The sequence below is a fragment of the Alexandromys fortis genome, unplaced genomic scaffold (assembly GCF_014885135.2).
Source record: "Alexandromys fortis isolate MF-2015 unplaced genomic scaffold, M_Fortis_MF-2015_v1.1 scaffold_74, whole genome shotgun sequence".
Classification (NCBI taxonomy): Eukaryota; Metazoa; Chordata; class Mammalia; order Rodentia; family Cricetidae; genus Alexandromys; species Alexandromys fortis.
In genome coordinates, this window is record NW_026068008.1 from 162,613 (window position 1) to 174,106 (window position 11,494).

Sequence of the window (11,494 nt, forward strand, 5' to 3'; positions counted from 1 at the left end):
GATAGATAGATAGATAGATAGATAGATAGATAGATAGATGATAGATAGATGGTAGATAGATAGATAGATAGATAGATGATAGATAGATGATAGATAGATAGATAGATAGATAGATAGACAGACAGATAGATAGAATTATCCCTGCACCAGAACACGACTAGATCAATTCCTAGTCCCAGTGACCCATGTTACAGGGACCACGTGGTGTTTCAGAAGCCTGTCTCCTCACCTCTTTAAAGTCAATACCTCAAAGCAAAACGTGAGTCCAGATCTCTGTGTTACATCCAGGACACGTAAATATGAATGTGTTAACTGGACTCTTTCAACGCCATCTTGGTACAGTGGGTACACTGACATGCAACTCATGTCTAATATCTGCATAACTGTCTTCCACTAGACGCCAGCAGGACCATAGCTTACAAACACTGTGCACTTGGTATCGCTCCTAATGAAGAATCAGTAGGCCAGAGCTACAGTAAACACGCAGGCTTAGATTCGCCTGTAGATTTCAGTCACACTGGTTTCTTAGAAGCTGTGTCACGGTTCCTTTCTTTGCCCCAGGTATTAGCATGTAACAGCAGGCGTGTGTGCTCTGACAGGGCCTTGCTTCAAGGCTGCCCTCCCTCCAGTCTTCACGCCACAGATGCAATGTCTCCAAACCTGAGATGGGGGGAGGGGGCAGATGCTGAATACATCTGGATCAGTTTTGCCTTAATAGCCGATGTAATACTGTCGACTCCAGTGTTTCACTGAAGCTGAATAGTATACGTTTTCTCTTCCAGTGTCTGTGATAAAATGCCTGGGAAATGTAACTTAAGGGACCACGGGTTCATTATAGATTATAGCTCACTGTTCTGAGATTCAGACCGTCTCTGTGGGGAAGAACTGGCACAAGCCTGGGGCATTGATGGAGAGGAAGCAGAAATAGCAAATGCTTCTGCTCAGCTGGCTTCTCCTCTTAGGGAAATCGCGGACCCAGGCCTAGGGAATGGCACTACCCTTTTTTGTTGGTTTTTTGTTTGTTTTGGGTTTTTTGAGACAGAGTTCTCTATGTAGCCCTGGCTGTCCTGGAACTCACTATGTAAACCAGGCTAGCCTTGAATTTACAAAGATCTGCCTGCCTTCGACTCCTGAGTGCTGGGATTAAAGGCGTGCGCCACCACTGCCTGACACCACTGCCCGTTTTTAGGGTGGATCTTTACTCCTCAGTTAACCCCTGTCAAGAAAGTGACTCACAGGTACACCCAGAGGCTAGTCTAAGGAAGACAGTCCTTTACAGGTACACCCCCCAGAGGCTTGGCTTCTGAGTGAGTCTAAAGCTTATCAAGTTGATGATATTAACCATGACAAATCCCAATGTTTGATGGATGTTTCAGGAACCAGCTGCAGGTTGTGCTGCCTGACTCACTCACTACCTGGGAGGTCCAAGGCATCGGCATTTCAGACAGCGGTAAGACACTGAGTCTCAGGAGGCATTGCTAACCACAAGATGTAATTCTTTGTTACTGTAAATTTCATTTGCCCAGGATAGTATAAGAGGCAAATTTTTTTTTTTTTTGGTTTTTTGAGACAGGGTTTCTCTGTGGTTTTGGAGCCTGTCCTGGAACTAGCTCTTGTAGACCAGGCTGGTCTCGAACTCACAGAGATCCGCCTGCCTCTGCCTTCCGAGTGCTGGGATTAAAGGCGTGCGCCACCACCGCCCGGCAAGAAACAAACTTTTAATTTTCTTTCTTTTCAAAAGACTTCGATGCAGCTATACCTGTCAAGCTACTGACTTTCCTCTGCTCTTCTACGAACTGCTGGTTACAGCGCTGTGATCAAATCCCTCCTTTCCTTCGCTTTTGACAGCAGTGGGCGCTTGGGGCGAGTTAGAAATAAAGCTCCATCCTCTCTTGGGCTGATGTCTCTTGGAACTGACTTAACAGAGACGTGTCACAAATAATTCTGGGTTACTCTCATCTGTCTCACACTCTTGTCCCCACAAACTCTTAGTCTCCACAATCAAAGCTTTATAGTCATTCAACGGACCCATCAATAAATATGCAAAAAGATTTGGTACTCTAACTAATAAGCATTCTCATATTTTAAATAGAATTAAATATTTGGCAAACAAATTAAATATTATTTTGACACATTTTAGTACCAATGAAGTATGATAAGAATTCCCTAATATGATCATACCTTGCTTTCCCTTTGGGCTAAAGGTATATGTGTTGCTGATACACGCAAGGCAAAAGTGCTCAAAGATATCTTTCTGGAGATAAACATACCATATTCTGTTGTACGAGGGGAGCAGATCCAGTTAAAAGGAACCATTTACAATTACAGGACTTCGGGGACAATGGTGAGTCGTGATTCGTTGTTAGAATAACAGAGAAAGAAAATGTTCTCTAGTTGTCTGAGGGGGTGTCATTAAAATAACACACACACACACATTCAACTCCAATATGCACAGGCACTGAATGTTGTCCTAGAAAATGTCCTACACTTTAGCATGTGGAGTGGGGCAGAAAGAAGGAAAGGCTAGAACATGGCCATGTGAGCTCATCTGCCGTGCTGAGTTTCACAGAGAGGGAGTTCACACGCGGTTCATCTGAGTTCCTCATTCCCGTGACACTAGCAGCCCTCTCCTGTGCTGCCCCTTCACCACCCCTGCTCATCTTCTCTTTGTGTATCTTGTCATCCTCTCTGAAGTCTTGATTTCAACACCTCCCAGCCAGCCATAGCCTCCTTGCCACTTTGCTAAGCATTGTCAATATTTCCATAGCAAGTCTGAACCCCATAGAAACCCCCAGCCACTGATTGACTCAAAACCTTTTCTCTTATCCTCCAGACTGCTATGTCTTTAGTCTCCCCCTTGTACAAGCTACTCATGAATCATCATATAACCACACTGCCTAAAATTACACCAACCCCCACAGCCTCCCTCACTCAGGATCCGAACAGTGAAAACCTCCAGCCATGGGGAACCTTTCCATTTGTGTTTTCTCTGGAGGCCATCTCTACCACTACCTATACAATAGACTGTCAGGTTTCATCAAAATCACAAGACTTAGATGGAAACCCAACACTGTTCACAAATCAAACTATCTTTTTAAATCTCTAGTTTTATTCTTAGGACTGAGTGTGTCAGTGGTTCCTCTAACATTTTTAAAGAAGATGTGCTTTCCGTTGGCACAATCAAATTGGCATACAAAACCTTTTGTTATCAACTTTTAAAATATACCATCTATAACTTTTTAAATAATTTTAAATATTTAAAAATCACATCAGTATTTGAAATAAGACTATTACATCATTTGAATGTGCATAGTAGACTCTAAATAGCAAAGTAATGTATTTTTAAATATTCAAATAACTTATTACATCATTTCTTTTTCTCTTTTAATTCAATTTTATTCTACTCACTTATACTTGATGCTTATGCTTGGATTTTTTCTATTAACCATCTTGTTATATTTTGATGCAAATATATTTATAAACAACAAAAATATTTTAGAACTCATTTTAAGACTCTAAGTAGACACTAATTTTGTATTCAGCGATCATTACAAATATTAATAGTATATAATTGATTTTTTAAAAGCATGCTACAAATTTTTACAAATAAAATAGTATGTTACAAATTTTTAAAGTCCCTAAAGGGGTGGTGTGGAGAAATGTCTCTGCCACTAGAAGTTTGGAGTTCTCTTCCAGAAGACCTGATTCTGGTTCCCAGAACCCACATGGGGAGGCTCCCCCAGCTGTACCTCCAGCTCTCTGGACTGTAGGTTTCTGTGTTCAACTGTGGACACACACATAGATACACAGTCAAAAATAAAAGAAATCTTTAAAACTAGAATTTAATGAAGAAAAGCAAATGCTCTCTGTCAGTCTAATGACTATGAGTCCTAGAAATAATAGTGGGCTCAGCAGATATCCCATTCTAAATAAATTACAATCATTTTTATACATCAAAAATTGAGAAAATAAAGATATTGTCAATTTTATTATCCTCTTATCAACATACTTTTATTTAAAACATTGGAGTCTGTAATCAGATTGTTTTCTATGATCGCTCTCTGTCCTAGCTCCCCAATCCTACACGGCCACAGCACAGGCAGCCAACGTCATTGTGATAAACGGCAACACAACTGAGCTGGGAAGGCTGTGGCAGCACCAGCTGAATCTTTAACTCATCAATATGTCCGTTACATCAAAACAAGTGCATCGTGGTTCAGGACTAACGCCGTCCCTTTCCCTCTCATAGTGTGACTGTTGTCCTGTGCGCTGAGGGCTAGTAATTCTGGATCACGCCTGCAACCTTGTTAACTGAAGTTATGTGGAGATTCTAGGTTCTGTTCCGGTTCTCTGAAGAATATTTAGGTTTGCTTACATATCTTAGCAGACATTGGACAGCTGTCACCCCAGACTCTGGAGTACAGTCCTTTTAGCCTTAGCTGGGATACTTAGCACCGTGCTATGTGTAGGTCAAGGGTCAGCATACTGTGACTGTCTTTTCCGCCGAGGTGACGTCCTCACTCTGCCCTCTGGTTCCCCGAGCCAGCAAGGTGGAAGGCTTCTACTGGGGATTTACTCAACTCAAAGCACTAATGGAACCCACCCTCAGTCAAAAAGACAACAAGTCCCATCCTGGTGTCATTCCCATCTTCCAAGTGTCCCTTGTCCTTCAGGCTGTCATTTGCTTAGATGTCTAGAGTTCGTGGCTGGTCTTAGCCTCGTGGCAATCACTGAAATCAGAAATAGTGCTGCATGTAGCTTTTTACCCATATTGACCATCAGGTTCAAAAGTTCTTTCCTAATCTCAACTTGCCACAAGGATTTATTGTAGTTATTATTATGTTATTATTATTTGGTTTCTTTTTTTAAAAATACTTATTTATTTATTATGTATACAATATTCTGTCTGTATGCCTGCACGCCAGAAGAGGGCACCAGACCCCATTACAGATGGTTGTGAGCCACCATGTGGTTGCTGGGAATTGAACTCAGGACCTTTGGAAGAGCAGGCAATGCTCTTAACCTCTGAGCCATCTCTCCAGCCCCTGTTATTATTGTTTGGATTAGGTCATTTTGTTTGGTTGTTTTGTTGTTTGAGACAAGGTCTCAGTATGTAGTTCAGGCTAGCCTGGAACTGTCTGCATGGCTCAGACTGGACTCAAAGTTAGGGTCTTCCTGGGCCAGCCTCTCTAGTGCTGGCATCAGAGTCTCATGACGTCATGCCTGGATTTTTATGAACTTGTGTTACATGCTTCTATGCCCGACACCTGCTATGCTAGGGAATTCCTGACCCATCATCTCCTCTGGCTCCTCCCCCACCCAGCATGGTTGGCACTGTCCCAAAAATACACCCAAGGGGCAAAAGGAACTTTACGTTTGGGGGGAGTCCCACAAAATCAGCTATTGATCCCCTCTCATTTTTGCATTTTGCATGTCCCAAACAACAACAAAACAACCAAACTAAACCAAGCAGTGCTTCCCCTCAGGCTCACCTGCTTGCTTCTGGAAGTTATGGATTGTGTTCCTCGGGCATAGTTCCTGATTCTATCAGTTCACTAAACTGAAGATGAATATATATTCATCTCTGAGCCAGAAACCAACGGACACTGTCGCCAGGAAATGAGAGGACTCACACAATCCGTTTCCATCCACCGTTCGTAAAAGGACAGCCCGGGTGTAAACCTGTCTTTCCAGAGTGTGTTTTTATTGTAAATAAAAGACAAGTAGGTACAAGTGGAAAGTCAATAGAATTAGGAGTGGAGTTGGCTGTCTACTAGGTGAGTCTGCATGAGCTGGCTGTCATCCCTCACACTGTCATTTGATTCAAAGGCTGAGGTGAAGGTAAGACTCTGAACAGCTAAACCCAAGGCTCCCACTGCCCAAGGCAGCACAGAATGTGGGAGAGGGTGAAGAATGCAGCAGCCGTGGCATAACTGAGTGGACGGCACCCTGAGAAAGATGCAGCCGTTCTAGCACTGAGTCTTCAGCCACCGGGGACATTGCTATGACCCATGGCAGCATGTGTACCTGTCAGACACCTGAAAGGAGTCTTCTTCTGCCTTGGAAGCAGACACTGCTAACAAACCAGGAGAGAGTGTGTGGCCAGACCAACATAATTTAGGGCACACTAACTTACATTTTGCTTTTTCGTCAAGTGTGGTTTAATGAGGAGGTTTCTGATACAGTTCTTCTCCTGCTGTATTTCAGTTCTGTGTTAGAATGTCCGCTGCAGAGGGGATCTGCACATCAGGGGGCTCAACTGGTAGCCAGCAGGCCTCCAGGTCCTCCAGATGTGCGCGCCAGACTATCAAGGGCTCCTCCACTCACTTGGTGACCTTCAGCCTGCTTCCTCTGGAAATTGGGCTCCACTCCATCAACTTCTCACTAGAGACTGCTTTTGGAAGAGAAATCTTAGTGAAAACATTACGGGTGGTGGTAAGGAAAACAGGGTTCTTTTCAATTTTCCTTTTTTTCTGGGGGACATGCTCTCAACAATCTGTGTGGATAATTACATTTGGGGCCAGAAGCAAGGGAGAGAGGATGACGTAAACAGAACACGGAACAGCTGAGGAAGCTGACGGATGCCCCTCCTGCATTTTTGGTGCTATTCTTGTAATTTTTACATTAATCTGAAATTACGCTTAAAATTATCAAATAGAAGAACAACACTTGTGTACTGTAGAAAATAAGAATACCAAAAATCCACCAAGAAAAAGAAAAGTCACCAATAAAACCCCAGGCCCAGAGGTTCCCGAGTTTTGCTATTTGATGCTCATCCTCTGTATATCGTTTCTGCCACCTTGAAATCCACGTGCAAGGTGTCAGGCTGGATACCAAATGTAAATCAGTAATAGACAGCACACACGTACTTAAAGACCCTGCAACGTGGAGATTTTCCACTTCATAAATGAATAAGCAGGCAGAAAGAGTGGAAACAACAACGCCTCAGCATTGGTGATCCCGCCACCAGCTGAGCGTCTTTCTACCACTGAGATCCTACAATTATGATTTGCTAATTTAGGATAGAATGTTGTTCTCGTCGAGTATCACACTAGTTACTGACCTCGCAGGCCTTCTGGAGCCTTCCTTCTTTGGTTTCTGTTTTGATCTATGTCATTAACTTCAGCAAACATGTATTCAGTTGGCACAGTGGCTTATGTCTGTAATCCCACCCACTGAGGAGGCTAAGGCAAGTTTGAAGCCACCATGGGCAACTTGATGAGTCCTTGCTGAAAAGAAAAGCTGGGCTGACTTCTTTGTGGCCTGTCCATCATGAGTACCTCTGTTTCACACTCGGAGCTGGAGCAGGCTTCTTGATTTTTTCAATCCTAGCTCCAAGCTTCCTAGCAGTGTTTCCGGGTTTAAGTTACTGAGTTCTGCATTGACTTGCTTGTCTGTTACTGGGAGCCATGATAGCACCTTCCTCACAGAGGTTCATAAAGTCAGAATAAGTTGATATATAAAGCATTTAGACAAATCACCCGACCTATACAAGCATCCATTTAAGTGTTCACTCAGACCAACATTCACATAGCCAGAATCTTTTCCTCACAAGGAAGCATTTATATCGACTTTGACTTTTTGGAAAAGAAGTTTCTTAATGATTTTTGTTTGTTTGTTTTAATTGGCAAAGTGGTCTGGAGCAACTTGACTCCAGGAATTCTGGTCTTATAAATGTAAGCATGCTCTTAACAGAATGTTTTCCGCTTCCCCTTTAGCCAGAAGGGGTCAAAAGAGAAAGCTATGCCGGCGTGACGCTCGACCCCAAGGGGATTTATGGTAGGAAAATATTTTGATTTTATGTGTTTTATTTCAGAAGTAGACAATGAAGTGTAATTTCTTTCCTTTTTATTGTTTTTATGGAGCTATACATTTTTCTCTGCTCCCCTCCCCCTCCCCTTCTACCTCCTCCTGTGACCTCCACGCTCCCAATTTACTCAGGAGATTTTGGGTTTTTTTCTCCTTCCTATGTAGATCCATGTATCCCTCTCTTAGGGTCCTCCTTGTTGCCTAGGTTGTCTGGGGTTGTGAACTGTAAGCTGGTTTTTCTTTGCTTTATGTCTAAAAGTCAAGTATGAGTGAGAACATATGATATTTGTCTTTTTTGGTCTGAGTTACCTCATTCAATATGTTTTTTTTCTAAATCCATCCATATGTCTGCAAATTTCAAGATGTCATTATTTTATACCTCTGAGTAGCAATCCGTTGTGTAAATATACCACATATTCTTTATCCAGTCTTCAGTTGAGGGGCATCTAGGTTGTTTTCAGGTTCTCACTATTAAGAACAATGCTGTTATGAACATAGTTGAGTGCATGTCGTTGGGGTATGACTGAGCTTCCTTTGGGTATACACCCAACAGCAGGATTACTGGGGTTTGAGGTAGATTGTTTCCTAATTTTCTGAGAAATTGACATACTTATTTCCAAAGTGGCTGTACCAGCTTGCACTCCCGCCAGCAATGGAGGAGTGTTCCCCTTACCCCACATCCTTTCCAGCATAAGTTGTCACCAGTACTTTTGATCTTGGCCATTCTTACAGGTGTAAGATGGAATCGCAGGGTTGTTTTGATTTGCATTTCTCTGAAAGCTAAGGGTATTGAACATTCCCTTAAGTGTCTTTCAGCCATTTTAGATTCCTCTGTTGAGAGTTCTCTGTTTAGGTCTGTACCCCATTTTTTATTGGATTATTTGTTCTTTTGATGACCAGTTTCTTGAGTTCTTTGTATGTTTTGGAGATCAATCCTCTGTCCAATATGGGGTTGATGAAGCTCTTTTCTCAATTTGTAGTTTGCTGTTTTATCTTGTTGACTATGTCCTTTGTTTTACAGAAGCTTCTCAGTTTCAGGAGGGTCCATTTATTGTTTCTCTCGGTGTCTGTGCTACTGGGGTTATATTTAGGAAGTGGTCTCCTATGCTAATGCATTCAAGTGTATTTCCCACTTTCTCTTTTACATGTTGATATCCAGTTATGTGAGCACCATTTGTTGAATATGCTTTCTTTTTTCTATTTTATAGTTTTTTGCTTCTTTGTCAAAAATCATGTGTTTGTAGGTGTGTGGATTGATATCCAGGTCTTCTATTCGGTTTCATTGGTCCTCCTGTTTGTTTTTATGACAATACCAGACTGTTTTCAGTACTGTAGCTCTGAAAAAAAAAAGTACAGGATTGTTTCAGCTATCCTGGGTTTTTTGTTTTTCCATCTGAAGTTGAGTACTGTTCTTTCAAGGTCTATGAAAAATTTTGTTGGGATTTTGATGGGCATTACATTGAATCTGTAGACTGCTTTTGGTAAGACTGCCATTTTTACTATGTTAGTTCTACCCACCCAAGAGCATGGGATATTAAAGTGTAATTTTAATGTAACTTAAAACATCACTTTTCAGAGTGTCCAGTGTGCAGAATCAGCCACGTCCTCTCTGGGTGCCATCTGTGTGCTTGGGGCCAAGCAGACCTCTTAACTCTGCTCACTGAGCACTCAGGACAAACACATTGCAACAATGTGTCAGGTTTCTTCTTTTTGGGCCACCAACCAGCTCGAGCTCCAAATCATGATGCGAGACTTATTGTTTATCTTAGGCTCATTTCTTGCTACCTCTTTTAACTTAACCTGTTTCTCTTCTAGGTTTTGCCCCAGGGCTTTTTACCTTTCCTTCTCTTTATCTGCTTTCACTACTTCTGGCATCTGGCTGACAGCTGCCTGGCTTCTGTCCCTCTCTTTCTTCCTCATTCCTTCCTCCTCATTCTCCCCTTCTCTCCACTCCTATTTATTCTGTCTGCCCACCAGCCCCACCTATCTCTCTCCTGCCTAGTTATGGCCATTCAGCTTTCTATCAGACCAATCAGGTGCCTTAGGCAGGCAAGGTGAAACAGATGCATGCAGCACAAACAAATGTAACACATCTTTATATCATTAACAAATAATATCATTAAACAAATGTAACACATCTTTATATCATTAACAAATAATATCATTAAACAAATGTAACACATCTTTATATCATTAATAAAGGCAGCAGAAACAGATGCAGCAACCTTCACACAGTTAAAGTATATTCTGCAACATAAACAAATGTGACACATTTCGGCCTAGTTAGAGTAATAAACCTAGTTACAGTAATAAATCCCCCTCATTGGATGCTCTGCTCATCATCACAATAACACGTATTTACCTCGGAAGCCTCTCTCCAGACAACAGCTGACAGCTAGCCATGTTGTAATTAGCTCGCAAGCACCCTTTGGAACCCCACAGTAAGACAGTCACTTAGAAAATCCCTTCTTCACTGCTCTGCGTCTCTTCTTTTCCTTCAGCTGAGAATCTTCTCAAAGCAAGAGCTTCTCAAACATTTTTGAACTGACTCCCAGGCTAAGTCCAGGCATGCTTCTGAAAGAACAGGTTCTCCTAACAACTGTTTCCAGCTAGACAGACTACTACAGCCCTTCTTACATTGTTACAGTGTCAATGTATTTAGCTTCTCTGTCTGCATGGTTTTTTTACCCTTAAAAAAACCCTTTGAAAACATCATTACCCCTCTGTAACTAAGGAGTAAGTGCAGCAGAGAAAGGCTGTGCCAATCCTGTTACCTCCATGCTCTGACTCCCTTACGTCAAGCTTCCTAAACACCTTCACTAATTTTAACACAGCATCTTCATGTTTCATCAAGGCTTAAATGACAGAGAAATTTCTTGAGGAACATTCTTATATCTTTGCCAAATCCATGCAGCTCATTGATGAGATCTCAGGATTTATTCATAGCATCTTCCTCTTGCCAGGGACTCCGCAGAGTGCTAGCGCTGGTTCTGGCTAGAGCTGGATTCTCACTACAGTAACTTTGGTGAGCCTTGCAGTAAGCCTTCCTTGGCCTGGATCATGGCACCACCTGTACTATCCCTGTGCAAAATTGAAACAATAAAATAGACCATGTTTACAGGACTCCTGTGAGTATGCAGTGTAGCCCTGCATTCATTCAGTTAGCTTAGTTGAAGCTTGACTCTTTGTCAGCACAGTGATAAGCAGAATCATGTTTTGGGGGTGGTAGCATGTTTTAATAATATTTTTATTTACTCTTTGAAATTGTCACACATGTCTACAATATATCTTGATCATAGCTAATCTCTGCTACCCAACTTAACTCAAAGCATCTCCCTCCCAATTTCATGTCCTCTTTTTAAATTTTTATTACTTGATGACTTTTAATTATTTTAGCCCATTGGATCCAATTAGTGCTGTCCATATATTAATGGATATGAGGACAGCAGGGTCATCAGGGTATGGGCAACCTACCAGTGTCTAGCTCCCTAAAGAAAGCTGATGCAGCTGAGTGGTGCACGCCTTTAATCCCAGCACTCAGGAAGCAGAAGCAGGCAGAGCTCTGAGTTCAAGGTCAGGCTGGTCTACAGAGTGAGTTCCAGAACAGTCAAAGCTACACACACACACACACACACACACACACACACACACACACACAAACCCTGTCTTGAGAAACCAAAAAAAA

The 11,494-nt window shown here is 42.1% G+C and overlaps 1 protein-coding gene across 1 annotated transcript in view; it reads left to right on the top strand.

Annotated features, from left to right (window-relative positions):
• Nucleotides 1-11,494, top strand: part of LOC126513419 (complement C5) — a 114,010-nt gene that overhangs the window by 67,088 nt on the left and 35,428 nt on the right. The window contains exons 19-22 of the mRNA XM_050161782.1: nucleotides 1,377-1,450; nucleotides 2,205-2,344; nucleotides 6,208-6,435; nucleotides 7,719-7,779. Coding sequence (XP_050017739.1) covers nucleotides 1,377-1,450; nucleotides 2,205-2,344; nucleotides 6,208-6,435; nucleotides 7,719-7,779 — 503 coding nt within the window. The remainder of the gene's footprint in view (nucleotides 1-1,376; nucleotides 1,451-2,204; nucleotides 2,345-6,207; nucleotides 6,436-7,718; nucleotides 7,780-11,494) is intronic.